This window comes from Columba livia, chromosome 5, assembly GCF_036013475.1.
Source record: "Columba livia isolate bColLiv1 breed racing homer chromosome 5, bColLiv1.pat.W.v2, whole genome shotgun sequence".
NCBI classification, from domain to species: Eukaryota; Metazoa; Chordata; class Aves; order Columbiformes; family Columbidae; genus Columba; species Columba livia.
Window position 1 is genome coordinate 49,498,413 of NC_088606.1, and position 18,124 is coordinate 49,516,536.

General features: G+C 39.0%; 1 protein-coding gene and 1 long non-coding RNA gene across 7 annotated transcripts in view; both read left to right on the forward strand.

Annotated features, from left to right (window-relative positions):
- The window catches only part of KMT5B (lysine methyltransferase 5B), a 40,720-nt gene that overhangs the window by 14,601 nt on the left and 7,995 nt on the right, over positions 1–18,124 (forward strand). For 5 of the 6 annotated variants that reach the window (XM_005509057.3, XM_065064998.1, XM_021296651.2 and 2 more), the window contains 6 exons: positions 9,041–9,206; positions 10,286–10,395; positions 12,346–12,512; positions 13,184–13,203; positions 13,381–13,517; positions 16,117–16,313. In XM_005509057.3, the coding sequence (XP_005509114.1) occupies positions 9,041–9,206; positions 10,286–10,395; positions 12,346–12,512; positions 13,184–13,203; positions 13,381–13,517; positions 16,117–16,313 (797 nt within the window). Of the gene's footprint in view, positions 1–9,040; positions 9,207–10,285; positions 10,396–12,345; positions 12,513–13,183; positions 13,204–13,380; positions 13,518–16,116; positions 16,314–18,124 lie in introns of those variants that run through there. The other variant, XM_021296653.2, reaches the window with a different exon arrangement.
- On the forward strand, positions 1,971–6,514 carry LOC135579604 (uncharacterized). Its single transcript, XR_010473057.1, has 2 exons — positions 1,971–2,024; positions 5,748–6,514. It is a non-coding gene; the product is annotated as an uncharacterized LOC135579604 (long non-coding RNA).

The window sequence follows — 18,124 nt, forward strand, 5'->3', positions numbered from 1 at the left end:
GCTGCTGCTGTTACCAGGCACTGTTGTTTCCTGGTTCCCTAAAGCACCAGCATTGTGCCAGGGAATACTCAGAGCAGTTCCAATGTCTTTCTAAGCTTGCAAGTGGTTTAGGAAGTCAAATGCATTGTAGTCTGTTTTAAGAGGTTATACAGAGGTGTTTCGTCACTCCATATTGCTGCTTTCAGTGATGTTACAAACTGGTGTGTGGTGCAGGTGGTTTTATCTGGTAACGTGAGACTAAAGCACCAAGCTTCTTAAATTTCCATGTTTTCTGTAGCAAACGTGAAGTGTTTGGGGATTATGTACAGAAAGTTGTTTTCTCTCAACAGTGCACCAAGAGCAACTGCTGGCTTAAACTTGACAGAGTAGGTCATTCTTTGTCAGTCACTATTGAGCAGTAAAGATAAAAAAGGCAAAGCAGTTTCATATTACTTGTGTTCATGAGTCTGTGCTGAATCTCTTCTGCACTCCTTAGTTTATTTCAATATAATAATAATTAGAGGGCCCAGTATTGAAGGGTTACCTCTTGAACAGGGTTTGGAGGTAAAACAAGTCATGTAGTTAAACAAGGTTCTGTGGCCACATAGTTCAGCTTCAGTGTTGTGATGCTGGATCAGAAATACATAGCTCTTATGTAGTGACACCTTTTCAAAATGAAGCTCTTACATTCTTCAGTCCTCAGTGTCTCTTCATACTTACCAAAACTGTTTTGTTTGACTTTTGTGTAAAATCTGCTTTCTCTGTATGGTGTGTTGTGTTTTGTTGGTTTGGGTTTTTGGGGGCTTTGTTTATTTCTTTGGTTGTTCTTTTCCAATAAGTTAATTCAGTAAAGTCCTTTAGCTTGCTTCTAATTGTCTTCCTTCACTGTGTGTAATCAGACACAGCAATTACATTGGAACTAAGTCTATTGCTGATGATTAATGTTTTTGATTTAGAAAAAAATCACAACCAAAAGCCCCACCAAACAACCAAACCACCCATCATCCAAACCAACACCCACCACCTTACTCTTACATAGATTTCCTAGTTGCACCCTTAACTTCAACAAAAAACGTTGTATCTCCAAAAGATGGAGTGGCTTGCATCCAGTAGTCACAGTAACTGCTAAATAAAATTTACCATATAGTGTCATAATAAGAATGAAGGAAAGTGTTGGGTTTTTTTTGTGTCCCACATATTTATTTTTAAAAAGCATTCATTTGCTAGCAGTATTAAGGAGAATGAAATTATGTGGCTATTTGAATTTTATTTACTTCTATTCTAGGCTGTGTTGGAATTTTGACCACACTGGTGCATGTATAGTTTCAGTTCAAGAAATCTAAGTGATGTGGATTACATTCTTCATTAAAAGTGCCTTTTTAAATTTTTGGCCTTTTAAGAGTATTGTTGGTTTGTGGTGTTTTTTTTGTTTTGTTTTTTTTTTCTCCTCCCCAGGTAATAACACTGGAGATTAAACATAGAATGAGTTGATTTTTATATAACTAACTTTTAGTTAAGATACTCATACTATAGGTTAGACAGGGCTGAAGCGAAAATGTGTGTTAACTAAATAAATAGTTGCCATTTGTAATAAGTAGATTATTTTCCACTCTTGTGGTGCTGTCTTGAATGTTTAACAGCCTTGCAGTGAATCTCTCAGATGAACAATAACTTGCTATCTTTTCATAGCCACTTAAGTAAAAATACCATCCGGACAAAGTGCCTGTTGTTAAGAGGCTAATGGGTTGCTGTGTTTTGATAAATTCACTCTTCTTGATGTTTTCTAGTCAGAAGTTAAGAAATAGGTTTAGAAGTATAACTCTTTATCATGCTCTGGTACACAACGTGGAATTCCATACTGGATGTCTGGCAGGATCAATTTATCCCTGTTGTTCAAACTCACTGCTCTCAGTGACTGAGACCAAGAAAGGTACTATGCTTCTGAACTTACCAGAAACTCTCCTTTAACTTCCTTTATAGGCAAGCATCTCACTGACCTTTGGCTTTATATCTTGGAATGTCAAGATTCTTTAAGTATTCCCAAGGTAAGCGAAACTTGAGAGAGAAAGAGTTTTGCTTCTCCAAGCCATTCTCCTACATCTTCTTTGTTGAGACCACCTCAGTTTGCCCTTAACTGGGATAAGATCATCATCTAGTTGATTTTGAAATTTCAATAGCCACAGCTTATCTGGATCTTGTTGACTAGGGAAGAATAAAAACTTCATAGGGAAGTGTGAAAACTTTCTATTCTGCAGCTTGTCAGGAAGAAGGCTTGGTACTATTTCTTTAAAGATACTGTGATAAGAGTTTTTAATTCCTAGATTACTTTTAACAATGGACTGTTTTGTGGCAAGTTCCATGTTCTGTGAGATGTGACCCCTGAAGCTGTTCGTAGGGTAGATCAAGGAGTCTGTGCCTGTGAGCAGATTCGAGCACCCAAGTGTCTTGTTCAGTTTCCATGATGGAATCTAATAAAGGTACTGTTCATAGGACCAAACAAGAACTCTGGATAAACCATTCTGATTTTAGTGGACTTTTTGTTTAGAGGTTGGGTTGGCTGGTTTGTTTTGTTGGTTTTCTTGTGTTCTTTCTGTCTATCTTATTTGAACTAGTCTCCTGTTTTACTATCACTTAGAAGCCTGTTTCTTTGGCTCGTTTTATATATGTACATTTAGCTATGAATCAGCATACCCTCAGATTCTCAGGAACACTTGACTCTAGGCTTTCTTGGCATATTGACTTCTTCAGTGTCTCACATCAGAAGGTATCTTTTGAAGTATATATGGAGATACACCTGTAAAAGTACTGAAGCTTTCATGAGGAATCTGGGTTGCAGTATCCTCCAGGCTGAACAAACCAAGTTACTTCAGCCACTCCTCATATGGTTTCCCCTCTAAACCCTTCACCAACTTCTTAGCCCTCTTCTGGACACTCTCCAGTACCTTAATATATTTTTTTATAGTGTGGTGCCCAGAACTGCATGCAGTGCTCCAGATGAGTTCAAACCAGTGTAGAGAAGGCGAGACAATTACCTCCTTCACCCAGCTGGCAGGCAATGCTGTGCTTGATGCACCCAGGGACACAGTTGGCCCGCTTAGCTGCCAGGGCACACTCTGTTGGGCTCTTTCTTCTTTCCCCAGTTCCTTGCTGTTGTGTCACCAGTTCCCAGGGTTGCCTTGTCCAGGTGCTGATCTGGTGCTTCCCTTTGTGAGGTTCAGGGGTTGCCTTGTCCCAAGGTGCAGATCCTGGTGTCTTGTGGCTTCTCTCTCTGGAGGTGTGCTGCAGTCTCCCAATTTGTCGTCTCTGAGGGCCACTCTTCTCTGGTGTCGCTCAGTCATTTTGTGTCATTGGCAAAGTTACTAAGTATTCCATCTAAGTAAGGGTCAGTTTATGCTGGCAGCCGTCAACTGTATTGTGTGTTTATCCAACTGTGTGCTGGCCATCTTGTCCAGAAGAATACTGTGAGAGACCCTATCAAAGACTTTACTGAAATCCAAAAAGATAAAATTGAGAGACTTCCCTTGGTCAACTGGGTGGGTAACCTTGTCGTAGAACTGAATTGATCTTGTTAGGCAACACTTTTGCCTCGTAAACCTGTGCTGGCTGAGACTGATGACTGCATTGTAGTTCAGATGTTTTTCCATAACTCCCAGAACAATCTTCTCCATTATTTTGCCAGGAACAGAAGTGAGGCTGACAGGCCTGTAGTTGCCAGGGTCATCCCCATTGCCCTTCTTGTAGATTGGGAGAACATTTGCCAGCTTTCAGTCATCGTGACCTCTCTAGGTTCCCAAGAGCATTGGAAAATCATGGAGAGAGGTTTTGCTATGACATCAGCCAGCTCTTTAAGCACCCTTGGATGAATCCCACCAGGCCCCATTGATTTGAAGGGATATAGCTGGAGTAGCAAACCACATGTAAGTTTTCCCACAAGACCCTCTCTGTTAGTGAGAATCACATCTGGGAGGGCACCTTTCCTGGTTGGTTCCCTTAGTACCTGCACCAAGAAGATATCATCCAGATGCTTTAGGAATCTTCTGGACCTGTTGGTGCCAGCTGTGTGATATTCCCAGTTGACATCTGACAAGTTGAAGTCTGCCATAAGGGCAAGGGCAGATGACTTGGAGGCTTTGCTTAGATCCTTGAAGAATAACTCAGCAGTGTCATTATCCTGACTGGGTGGCTTACAGTAGACACACACGACAACATTGGCTTTATTCATCTGATCCTTAATCCTTATTCAGAGGCTCCCAGCTTTGCCATTGCCAGCTGCCAGCTCCATGCAATCCAGCCCCTCCACTATGTACAGTGTCTCCTTCCCTGCCTAGCCCTTCTGAATAGCACATAGCCATTCATCATGGCACACCAGTCACAGGATTCATCCCACCACATTTCACTAATGTCAATTATATCAGATCCCTGGGACTGGGTGAAGGCTTCTAGTTCATCTTGCTTTTTCCTCATGCTGCACACATTAGTGTTAGAAGCACTTCAAGTATGGTTGATTGTGTCCTTCGCCTCGTGTTACAATCTGAGGAATCTCACTGCCGAGCATCTCCTCACGTTTTGGTGTGCCTTCCAGCTGCTCATCACTGACTGGCATAGTACTGCCCCCTTCCCCCTTCCAATCTAGTTTAAAGCCCTATTAATGAACCTTGCAAACCCCTGAGCAAGCACTCTTTTACCCTTCTATGGGAGATGCATTCCATTGGGAGTCAGAAGACCTGGCGAAAGACTGACCATCCCATGGTTGAAAAGCTATCGATGACACCAGTCACGTGGCCCTGTGTTGATAGGGCCTGCCTATTCTGTTTTGCGTTCCTGCCTGCTGCTGAAAGGATGGAGGAGAAAACCACCTGAGCCAGTGATCAACCACCCCAAATCTCTAAAATCCCTTTCGTTTTGCTTAATACTACTTTTTCCTGTACCCTGCCAACATTATAAAGCAATAGCAGGTAACAGTTAGAGGACCATACCAGCCTGGGGAGTTGTTGAGCCACATCTCTTACCCTGGCCCCAGGGAGGCAGCAGACTTCCGTGTGGGTTGAGTCAGGTCAGCCCTGATATTGGGCCTGTTCCCTTCAGAAGGGAGTCACCTATGACAATTACCTGGGGTTTTTTGTTTGTTTGTTTGTTTGTTTGTTTTTCTCTTTACAGGTGAGGTTTTAATGGGTTTGCTGGGTGTTACGTAGAGTGTTGGTTGCCTAGACAGCCCCTCCTTTCCAGAAGGGTCTTCAGCAGCGGCATCAGCTGCTTGCCCATCCAATTCCAGGGCCTCATACCTGTGGTATACAGGCACCTGCAAAAGTGGGGCAGGCTGAGGGTGTTTTGCCTGCAGCCCCAGCAGTAACCCATTTCAATCCTCCCCCATCCACTGGGTCTCCTGTTTCAGCCTGGTGGTGAGGGGGTAGGGGTTCCTTTGTATCTGATGCCATGGTTGGCTTGAGTGAAATGCTATACACCATGATGTTGGTTTCCAGAATTTTTGTATGCACTTGTGGACGCTTCTTGCTTTTTTGGATTCCTGTTTATCTTTTCTCATTATCTCTGTCTTTTCACCATGTGAAAAAAAAAAAATATCAGTTCAATACTTCGATAAAGGAAGTCTCTGGTAATAATTTTTGAACCGCTGGGTGGCAAGAGTTGTGTTCTTTGAAAAACTCAGTTCCTGTTTCAAGTTTCAAATGCGTGGTGTACAGTGTAACACTCATCTGACCTTCTGATGTTTTGGGTTTTTTACAATCTCTTTGCACTCTTCCTGTTTCCAGCCTTCTTTTTGGCCTTTTCAAGACTTGGGTATACACTATTCTGCTTCTCAGGAATGATGTTACATAAGTTTCTGCTAGACATTTAAAGGAATTCTGCCAGCAGTGTGGAATGCCTGCAACAAGAACCTGCTGAATGTGATCTATGGAGGTATGCAGGTTACTTTTAAAGGCTTGGGGCCAGATTCTGAGCTACCTAAGGTAGGTAGTCAAGCAGACATCTGGTCAGCCTCTGAGACTGGTATGTTGTGAAAGACCTGAAATATGAACATCAATTTGGGGCTATAAGATGTGCTTCTAATTGCTAGAAAATATAGGGTATTGATTCTTTTTCCTTACATCTTGAGAGGCACTGTTTAAGCTTAGCATCTGCTCTGGTTGGTGTTTTTTTTGGTGGTGTGTTGTTTGTGAGTTTGTTTTGTTGAGGGGAGGGTTGTTTCTGTTGTTTTTTTCCATGGGTAGTTGAGTTGGGATACTGCTGCCTTTAGCCTAGACCAAGATCATTCTTGATGATAAACAATTATGATTGTGTCTGCCTGCACATACATTGTCTGTCTTAGGTGCTAATTTAATTTAGAATGTGATGTTTTTTCCACCTACCTTTGCTCCTGCAGGTCACTTGGCTAAAAAAAATGGTGCATTTTGGCATATAACAAAATGTAAGGGAGAGGGCAATCATTAATTCAGCTCAGCAAGAATAGACATAGCTGAAGACCATAATCATGTGGCTTTTCCTCCTGTAATGTTTGCAAATAAATGTGTAAACAAAATGTTGACCTGTCATGTCTATGCATATTGTTGTGCTTTGTACTTCTCATTATGTAAGTACAGTTGGGGCCTTGTTGGGAAAACTGTTTCTGGTTGAAACTGAAAATGAGGCCAAGTCCTATTCTGAAACTAGTCAGGTTCCATCCAGGCTATATCATTTTAAATTCCCTTAACTCACAGAGCTTTGCCAGACGTTATGACTATGAAATTTGAGAGAAGTCTTTCTGATTTGGGGAGAACCAGGAGGTAGTCTTCTTGTATGTAACTGGCAAATCAAGGGAGACTTTGGTGTGCTCTAGAACAAAAATAGTAATAATCATGTTATCTGTAGTCTGAAGGGAGTCTTCTTCCATGATGAGGTCTCAGCAGCTTGTTAGGCAGTTAGCTTCTTAGGGGGATGGGATAAGTATATTCTTTATTAAAGAATTTGATTGGAAACTTCTTGGCATGGTAAATACTACTGTGGACATCTATTTCTTTACAGACTCTTGCTACATGTTAGATGTTATCCCAGCCAGAAGAAAACTTATCTAATATCTTCTCAGAACTACTTGCTATATCTTCTTTTCTGAAAGCTCACAGGTTTATGCTGTTAATTTTTGCCTTATTCCAAAAGATCTGAAAGATTGCTTAGTTGTTACATTACAAGGAAATTTTTCAGATGGAGAATGCAGAGAAGATGTGTAAAAGTATTGGCATGGGATGCTGGTAACCTGCATTGCTGCTGGAAGTGATAGTGCTGTTAGGAGGTCTGTCTTTATTGTATCAGGAGCAAAAATACAACATTTTACTTCTAATGAAGGAAATTGAATCCTCATAATTTTTCGTTATTTCTAATTAAGCCCTTATTATTTTATAAGGTAAAATAAAATTGGCGTGTGCAACACTCAGGGTATTTTGTTTCATTCATACAAGTTGCAGAGAAGCAGCAGATCTTATTTGGGCATCTGAAAAGAAGTAACTTGCAGCATTCAGCATTCTAAGATGGGGATAAGCAAAGCGTATGGTAATTTAAAAAACAGGGTATCAGTGAGCGAGTTGATGAGTGTTCCTTCCACCAACTTCAGGAATTTGTTTACTTTTGTCATGAAATAGAGACTTCATTTGGTAAGTAAGACGAAATAAAATTAGCATGGTAACACACTTCAAGCAACAAGTAATGGAAATTAGTCTTATGGATTTAACCACAAGCTGTTAGGTTGTTTAACACTACTGTCATATGTTGTGTAAGCAAAAGGAGCTGCAAACAACTGTTTTACATGACCCTAGAAAATTTTTATCTTTGTGAAGAGTCCCCATGGGACATGCCATACACCTAAAAGTCTGCACACCCCACCTCCAACCCAAAGCGGGGCATACATAGGTATGTACTCAAAGGCAATATATAGACATTCAACATAATCTGTAAGGTCTGCTTTCTCTTGATGGTTTGGGGCTCAGAAATGGAGCTCCTGCTTCTTGCAGTCATACAGGTGTTTTCTGTAACCGTTTTATTTTTTTTCCTGTCGATGACATGGAGGATAGTTTTTCCTAAATCTTAAGCTTTGTGAAGAAGGCAGAATTCTCTGCTAGTGTACAGGAGTTTATTTTCATATTTTATCTATGCATGATTTTCAGCTGCCTATTTCCTGTAGCCAACATCTTGGGTTAAAATTCTTGTGATTGTACTAACTTGTGGAACTTCAGTGTTCCAGGGATGTAGGATCTATGCTGTATGTTACTATTTTTTCAGATACTACTTGTGTAGTCATTAAGAGATACATTTTATATGAATACAAACGTTAAGTTTGCAATCTACGTAAACCCATATAGTGGATTTGTCAATATAATAAGACTTTGGATTGGGCAAACATTGATGTGAAATCACTCTTCAAGATAGTTGTGCATTTTTTCTGTTCTGATGTTTCTTACTCAGTCTTTTCAGTTGCCCCATCTTAATTGTTTGCTCCCTATTTGACAAATTTAGCGTAGTGCATGAGGTTGTAGAGGGCTTAAATTTGAAATCACACACACACAGACACACACACACACACAGACACACACCCCAATTCAACTATAAAAGCCAGAATTGTGCATAGATTCCCTTGATACCAGTGTTGGCTAGGAAATTTACAGCATCCAGTTTATTTGCTGGATTTTTTTTTTTTTTTGCACATACCAGATTTGTTAGGAAAGTAAGGACACATTTATTATACTGGTTCTACTGGTTCTTTAGCTGCTTTATTTCAAATGATAGGTATTGAAAACAGTGAAATCTTTTTCTGTGTTGGTTAAACTTAGCAGATTTGTTTTATGAATAAATAGTGCTTCTCAGCACAATGGAGGGTTTTAACATTCTTAATATTCTTAGCTTTACTTACTTCTCCCATTACCTCAGGAAATGAGGGCCTGTGATTCGAGTGTATAACAGTTTCTTTATACTAGAAGTTAAATATTTTTATGGCTAGCAAAACAACCTGTGTTATAACTGTGAGACAGAATTGAGAATGAATGACAGTGGACTCGAATAGCTTTATTCTTTATTTCAGATTTCGACCTATTAAAGGAAGGCAAGAAGAACTAAAAGAGGTGATTGAACGTTTTAAGAAAGATGAGCACTTAGAAAAAGCCTTCAAGTCCTTGACGTCAGGTGACTGGGCCCGGCACTATTTTCTTAACAAGAACAAAATGCAGGAAAGGTTGTTCAAGGAACATGTAGGTGTATTTGTAATTAATGTGCTTTTTCAGATGGTTGAAAGGCTAAGAAAATGTAAAAAATTCTTAAGAATATAGCGATAGTAAAGGAAAGTAATCCACTGCTCTGTTATTTGTTTGATTGCTTTTTAACTGAAACCTCCTTTGTTTTTTAAAACCCAGCCAGCTCCCCACCCTCCTCTTTTTTGAGTTAACTTACCATTGCCTTTTATTTAATAGATATGTAGAAAAGAAAATGCATTTGCCTCTTTTGCTGTTGGCTTAGGTCATAAGCAGAAGAGAGAAGACCTGCTTCTGGGAGACAGGAGTTTCAAGGGCTTCTTTCATTGTTTGGAAGGGTTGTTTCTTTCCTCTCTTTTTTGTTTGTTTATTTTGTGAGTTGTGTGGTTTTTTGTTTGTTTGGGGGTTTTGTTTGTTTTTTTTTCCCAATTTTTTGTTGTTGTTTTTGTTTGGGGTTTGTTTGTGTTTTACTTAGAGCTATTGTAAATCAAATTGTGTGACAAAGAAAGGAAAAGGGAGAAGTGTTGCTACCTCAAAATACATCAGTTGTTAAGCAGCCAAAAAATTCTGGTTTTCCAGAGAGTTGTTTGAGTAATACAACGGCACTTTAACTAAAAAGAATTGATCCAGCAATCCCTACATTTGTCATGGAAGTAATATCATTTTCAGAACTGGAAAGAATGAAATTTGATCCTGTAAACTGTTAGGTCTCAGTGATTCTTAAAGAGCTAAGAAGTAGTTTTGAATGCAGCTACTTAGTGACTTTAAGAAGAAATTATCCATTTTCATTGGCTGGGCCGGTTTTGTACCATTGGAGGCATCTTTAATTTTTTTAAACTCTTTAGATAGTCATGTTATCCATGTGAGGATTCCTGCAAGTCACTCTGAGTAAAAAAGATTAGCATCATGCACATAGCTAAAATTTATCATCAGAAACACATTTCAGCAAACATCCCATTGCAGTATCCATTTTTGTGTGTTTCTTGTACAGTTCACTGATTTTCATTATTTTTGTATGAAAGTTTCTCACTGCTTTTGTTTTGCTTGTAACAGAAAAGTACTGTTCTCTTTTGTTGCAGGTATTTATTTATTTACGAATGTTTGCAACTGACAGTGGGTTTGAGATACTGCCTTGTAATCGATATTCTTCTGAGCAAAATGGAGCCAAAATCGTTGCAACGAAAGAATGGTAAAAGATGCAGTTTCCTCTTGCATTCTGTTTCTGTCAATTATTTTGAAATATTCTAAAAAAATCTATTTTTAAAAGTATGGAGAATTAAAACTGCAACCACTGCAATACAAAGTTTGGTATTTTTACTTATAAATTACTTTTGTTATTTGTTTGTGCTGAGTACTTAACACACAATATGTGCATCTCTAGGACATTGGACGTAGCCACAAAGCTGCCAGTATAAAAGGTGTTTTTATTTTCTTTTCAGTCAGATAATTATTTTCCTCTAATCATGAGGTTTTTTGCCTCCTGTTAGAAACATGACCATGTCAATACTCACATTATACTGAATTTGTGATGCAGCAAATAATTGTGGGGGAAATTCGCTTTTCAGCTTTTTGAAACTGAGGGGTGTTACTTGCGTATTTTGATTGTGCAAAATAAATCTTTCCGGAAAACAGAAAGTTGGAACCCCAGTGTATCTTCCCCACCTCGTTTTGGCACATAGGAGTTTTATTATAAGCATGTCTGTGGCAGATCCGTGGGTTAATTCAGATTTTAAAATAAATACTCCCCTTCCTTCCCCCACCCTAATTTATAGTTGTTTTGCTTTATGGCAGTGCGTACTCATAACAGCACATCTGAGATTATGATATGCTATTATGTGTGGGCTAGGATTGGGTGGCTAGAGCACATCTGAGATTATGATATGCTATTATGTGTGGGCTAGGATTGGGTGGCTAGACATTATGCTCACAGCATACCAAGTAAGCATGCTGCTGCTGTGGGGCGATGGCCTCATTTTGTGGGAGAATAAGCTTTAACAAGGCTGAGATCAGTTTCCAGCTCTTCATGACTGTAGCTGAAAGTTCCACGGTCGTGGTATAATCAGTGTTTTTTGAATTGTGGTGGTGGTTGGTTGGTTGGTTTGTTTTTTCCTGTTTGAATTCTCTCCTTGGCTGATTCTTTGAGGTGGAAGCTTTGTACTTAGGTTTGTTGAAAATGAATTAACTTTTCATGCTCAAAATCTTGAGTGACCTGAGAAGACCAAAGCAAGAGAGTTGCTTCTTGACTCTGCCAGTATCTAGAAGACTGTTGAGACTCAAAACTAATAGAGTTCTCAGCACTCTAAAAAGAGGATTTTGTACTTATAAGGCTTGGCTTCTAGTTTGTGTCCTTCATGTATATTTAGAATCTCCTTATTCATCTGCATCAGAGTAATCTGGCTAACGAGCAGTGAAAACAATGCACTTACAAGATAATGGAAATTGTGTGCTTCTTCCTAGGCTGAATATTCAGTGCCTCTGATCTGCTATATTTATGATGGCAGATTGGCTGTCCACACATGAAGGCGTTGTGGTTTTGTTGGTTTTTGTTGGTTCCTCCCTGCTTCTCCAAAGGTCTCTTTCAAGGACCAGCTTGATGCTGAAGAACTACTCGTGAAAGAGGATGACATCTTGCATGAATTCTGGCCTTTTTTTAAGTCAATGCTGGGTGTTTGTTAAGAAGGCATGGAGTTCTAAGCATCTTCACTATGTTGTGTTTTCTTGGACAAAGGAAGAAGTATAGGAAATGTGAACAAGAGCAGCTGGAGGAAGTCAAAATATCTGAAGTGCTGATAGGGATGAAAAAAATCTTGCTTTTGGTTTTAACAACTATAGGAGCTGAAGTAATCAGCTCCTGCAATTTCTTGGTTGCAGTCTCAGAAAACTGTAGAAATGATGGTAATGTCTGTCAGAATTGATGTAATTGATTCTATATAGTAACAAAACCATTTATTTCGTGTCTGATAAAAAGTCTGTTTAGCCTAATATCTTATCTCTAAGTGAAATAAAACATGAGGTTTACAGGGGTTGAGTGAGAAATGGTATACAAAACACTTCCTGTTATTGACAACATTTCTTTTTGTAAAATTACTTTGTAATTCTGGCATGTGTATTCTTATTTCTTCTACTTTTTATGCTAAAGGAAACGGAATGATAAAATAGAATTACTTGTGGGCTGTATTGCTGAACTCTCGGAAATGGAAGAAAACATGCTGCTGAGACATGGGGAAAACGACTTCAGTGTCATGTATTCCACACGGAAAAACTGTGCACAATTGTGGCTTGGTCCTGCTGCATTTATCAATCATGGTGAGTAGTAAGTATAGGAAGCATATTAAAGGACATAAGCAATTCTGCTCCGAAGTGTTGTTATATGTGAGCTGAACAATACAGGAGCTTACCTTAGAGAAACATCTCTGAGTCTGGCATACTGGATCACTGTAGGACAAAATCCTGTTGGGATTTTCCCAGACCAGACCTGAATGGCTGTGAACTGGGAAACTCAGAGGGCTCTAGGAAGTGATGTCTCCTTCCTTTACAGATACTTTGAAACTGGCAGGTAAATTAGTGGAGCATATTTTAAGTTACCTTGAATTCGTTGTGAACTTAGTCAACAGTAATGTATTTGTTAGGTGAACTTCTTATGCCTTCTTTAATGTTTCGCACAGAAGTTTAAGTGATTCTGTTGCGTTTGTATGCTGAAGAAAGAATCTGCAGGATTTAAGACAAATCCTATTACTTTAAAGAGGAGGGAAACTGAACATTTGTGATAGCTTAGGGAAGAGCTCAGAAACCAAACTATATCAAAATAGGTATCTTTCGATGTCTAGTTTTGTGCAATACTAACATAAGTCCCAGTATTTAGTTGAGATTCTACAATTATTGAAGTCAGAGTGAATCCTTACTTTAGATATCTACAATTATTCATGTTTCAGGTCTTATCAACAGTTAATTGACTTTATCTTTTGGACCTTTTTCAGATTGCAGACCTAACTGTAAGGTAAGCAAGAAATTCAAAGTAAATAAATAAAGCACCCCGCATTTATTTCCCCTTTTGTCCCTGCATCTTTTCCTCCCCAACTGTTTTACTTTTTTTTTTTTTTCCCTATTCAGATACTCTTCAACCTTAATTTTTTTTTTTTTTTTTTCTCCTCCTTTCTGTCATCTCCTTTCCCAGTTTGTATCAACGGGCAGGGATACAGCATGTGTGAAAGCTCTAAGAGATATTGAACCTGGAGAAGAAATCTCTTGTTACTATGGAGATGGGTTTTTTGGAGAAAATAATGAATACTGCGAATGTTACACCTGTGAAAGGTATGCATTAGTGGAAATAAGTTTCAAATCGGTCATATTAATGATAAATTTTGTGGAACTGAAAGTCATTAATTATGAATACTAAGATTTTTGGACATGTAATTGCTTCCTAGGTATTTGTTGTAGTGATTTTTTTTTTGTTAATGTTATTACTGAATGGCCGTGTTTTCTGAGAACTGCATTCTGTTTTTCTTCTGATTCTCTGTTCTGGAAATAGTCCAAAATGAAAATAACAAAACAAGTGTAGATTATTAAGAATATTTATACCAAATAAACTAGAATTGGAAGGAAAAGCAGTTGTAGCTTCTGTGAGACCATTAGCAACTGACCCCCAACTTCTGTTCTATTTTTGCACTAGAAAAAGCAAATTTCATTAGTGTTCTTTATGTTGACCTGAAGTTCTCTTCTGCTGGGAATGGGCAAAGTACTTTTCACCCTGTGTTGTTAGAACCTGGGGGTTTGTGCATTCGTAAAGATCTACAGGTTTGTACAGCACTTGCCTATATCTGTCCATCATACAATAGCAGCGAAGTTGTTGTTATATTTTTCACCTGTGCTGTCCCAACCTAGTTTCTTCACAAAATCAGTTCAAAGGAGTTCATAGTTAGTTTTTGCCATATTGAAACTTCTGCTTACTGTGAGCATGGAAGCTCAGCATCATTTGTGAGAGCCTCACCTGATTCCAAGAGGAACTATGTAGAACCTGTAACAGTTTTGTTACCGTTTGACCTAAATGTGGAGAGAAAAAAAAAGCCTATAAAGGACAAAATATTAATAATATTGAGAAATAGCTTAGTACACGTACATATGAATAGTGTAATAAGCTTACCTTCATTTTTACTAGCCAGTTAGGTCACTACCAATTCTTGCAAATCAAGGAAAAACCTTCTGGTGTGGAACTCCGAACTCATACAATGTCAGTAGATCATTCTAAGTGAAGGGTACAGTCTCAGACTTCATCTAGAGAGCTGCTAGTAAAAACAAGCATCAGTCCTGGGAGCTGTGTAGTACTGAATAAGTGTGAACACTGATTGTTCTTTCCTTGTTAGTTGGTTTCCTGGTTACTTTGCCTTGTTTATTTTTGCTCATGTTACTTTGATTGTTGATTTTAATGTAATTCTGACATACTTTCTCTTTGAGGACAATTGAACTTTATGTGTCCAAACATTTTCATTAACTTGTCATCTTTGTATTTTAAGTACATTAAAATGTTATATTTTAAAGCTAACGTTTTGCTAATTTTAACTTCAGGAATCTGCTTTTCAGTCACAATCCATGTTATAGCAAGCAAATATGAGAGATTTGGATTTAGGGGAGTTGAGCAAGGAAAAATAAGTCCTAACCAACACTGACAAGGCAACTGTTGCTTTGTACACCACAAAAAAGTCATCTTGAAGTGACCCAATTCTGACTATGCTGTAAAGGGTGTTAATTTTTAATGTTAAAATGCTAGACTTCTAAGAATCTGTGGGGTCTGTTTAGGAGCTGTGGGAAGGTTAGCACTTTACAGTTTGTTTTGGTTTGTTGTTTTTTTTTTCCCAAGCCTCTAAAAATCATCACCAAGAAAAGATGCGTATCTTTACATATGTACATGTAGTCTTTTTAGGTGAGCCTGCTGTTCACACTGGCTGAGACAACTGGGCACCAGAGACGTGTCAGGAGACACTTATGTTGTTCATAGAACCATTACTTTTTGATCTGAAGTGGCTGTTTCTTGTGCCATATTCAGTCTAGTATCTTAATCTGCCTGGAATTTGCTGAATTCAAAGTAATACAGAAATAATGTTCTATATCAAACAAATACCAGTTAACTTCAGAACAAGTATTGTGTCTGCATAATAATTAACATTGTGGAGCTTAAGATCCTGTCTCATTTTTTTGGTGCAATTTTGGTCAAGTTCTGTAGACTTCCTGCCAGTACAACACACTGGAATCCAAACTGAAGTTGTCTTCAGTAATTCTGTGAAGTGCAAGCATACTGGCTGGATTACTGCAGAGTATCAAAGCAATCCTAGTAGTACTGGTTGAAATGCAAGTACAGGAATTCTTAGTCTTCATCCTTCTCTGTGATAACTTTTTCTTTTAAAGTAATAAGTTTGCTCAGTGATTTAATGATCCTTGTAAATACATACTGGATTCTTTCAGTTACGAAAGAACACAGAACTATGTGATAATTTTATTTCATTTTCTGTACTTTCCAACCCTTGCTGATGCAGTAACAAGCATTGTAACTGAAGCTGGCATTTTTTTACTTGCCCGATGTGATTAGAAAACATTTACGTTGTTTTCTAAACTAATATAAGTAGTATTTTGAACTGTAATTCATTTTCAGCTGTATAATTTGACAATGAAACAATAGGCATAAAGCAAGGGAAAACCTACTTTTGCAGTTTTTCTTCTTGCAAGAAATAAATAAGTTTTTCTGCACATCTTACTAAAATGAGATAAGTGTATAGATATCTCATTAAAACAGCCCATGAAATGCTAATAAATTAAGTGGCTATTGGTATTTTTTTTTTATCCATATATACGTGGGATTCAAACTAGTGTATATTAAACAAAGTTCAAAGTTTATATTATGTCCTGTTTTTCTTTGTAGACGTGGAACTGGTGCTTTTAAATCAAGAGTGGGATTGCCAGCACCTACTCCTGTGATTAATAGTAAATATGGACTGAGAGAAACAGATAAACGATTGAACAGACTTAAAAAGTTGGGTGACAGCAGCAAAAATTCAGACAGCCAGTCCGTCAGCTCTAACACTGATGCAGATACCACTCAGGAAAAATCTAATGCAAGTAAGTAAGGGGAAGAGCTTTGAATGCAGGATTAAAGGTTTCATAAAAACATGAAAAACTTTCACAGTGATGGAATTCTTCTCTTAGTGTTGAGATGCATCTCAAATACTGGTCTGTAGAACTGTAATTTATTCAGGAATCTAAAGGCAATTGAAATAGCAAATTCATGGTTTTCCTTAAGCATGTCAAGAACAATACATGGTATGTTTCTCTTCTGTTTTCTTTTATTTATATTAAAAGCAAATAGTTTGTGTCATATTTCTAAGCATGTCAGTTAAAGTTCTGTCATTAAGGTATGTATTTCAAAGTATGGTGAACTATCACATGCAGTAGAATGGTTTAGGAAAGAAAACATATATAGTTATCTACATTTTGTAGGAAAAGAGTTTTAAAATAAACACTGTTAGTAGAGACTGTTAAACAAATAGTTGTTTCCTTTAGAGACCCATTAAATTAGGCAGCTATTCACTCTCCACATCCAGGACATCCATATTCAGAAGGGATACGTGAGGAAGGAGAGGAGGTGGGGTAGCCATGTATGTTAGGGAGTGTTTTGATTGTCTGGAACTTGATGGGGGTGGTGATGGGGTTGGGTGTCTATAGGTAAGAATCAAGGGGAAGGGCAACAAGGTGGACATTCTGGTGGGGGTCTGTTACAGACCACCCTATTAGGATGAAGAGGCAGATGAAATATTTTGCAGGCAGCTGGGAGAAGTCTCCCAGTCACTAGCTTGTGGGGGGTCTTCAACATACCAGATGTCTGCTGGAAATACAGCAGAGAGGAACCTGTCTAGGAGACTCATGGAGTGCATGGAAGACAAGGTCCTGACACAGCTGGTGAGTGAACCTCCAGGGAAGGCGTCCCGCTGGAACTATTGTTTGTAAATAGAGAAGGACTTGTAGGCAGTGTGTTGATTGGAGGTTGTCTTGGGCATAGTGACCAGGAAAAGACAACAAAAAGGGCTGCTTCAAGTATATCAGCAGCAAAAGGATGGTTTGGGAAAATGTAGGTCTGCTGCTGAATGAGGAGGGTGTTCTGGTGACAGATGATACAGAGAAGGCAGACTTACTGAATGCCTTCTTCACGTCCATCTTTACTGCGAAAACTGGCCCTCAGGAATCCCAGACCCTGGAGGTAGGAAAGAAAGTCCAGAGAAAGGAAGCGTTTCCCTTAGTTGAGAAAGATCAAGTTAGAGATTGTTTACACAAACTGGACATGCACAGATGCATGGACCCTGATGGGATGAGCCCACAAGTGCTGAGAGACTGGCAGATGTTATTGCAAAGTCACTTTCCATCATCTTTGAAAGGTCCTGGAGAACAGGAGAGGTGCCTGAGGACTGGAGGAAAGCCAGCGTCACTCCAGTCTTCAGAAAGGGCAAGAAGAATGACCCAGGAAGTTACAGGCCAGTCAGCCTCACCTCCATCCCTGGAAAGGTGATGGAACAGCTCATTCTGGATGTCACCTTCAAGCATGTGGAAGAAAATAAGGTTAACAGGAGTAGTCAGCATGGGTTCACCAAAGGGAAATCATGTTTCACCAACCTGATAGCCTTCTATGATGGTATGAACTGGCTGGATGGCAGAGATCAGAGGGTTGTGATCAACAGTGTAAAGTCTGGTTGGAGGCCTGTAGTTAGTGGGGTTGCCTAGGTGTCAGTGTCAGGTCCAGTCCTGTTGAACCTGTTCAGTAATGACCTGCATGAAGAGACTGAGTGCACCCTCAGCAAGTTTGCTGATGGTACCAAACTGGGTGGAAGGGCTGACACACCAGAAGGCTGTGCTGCCATTCAGCAAGACCTAGACAGGCT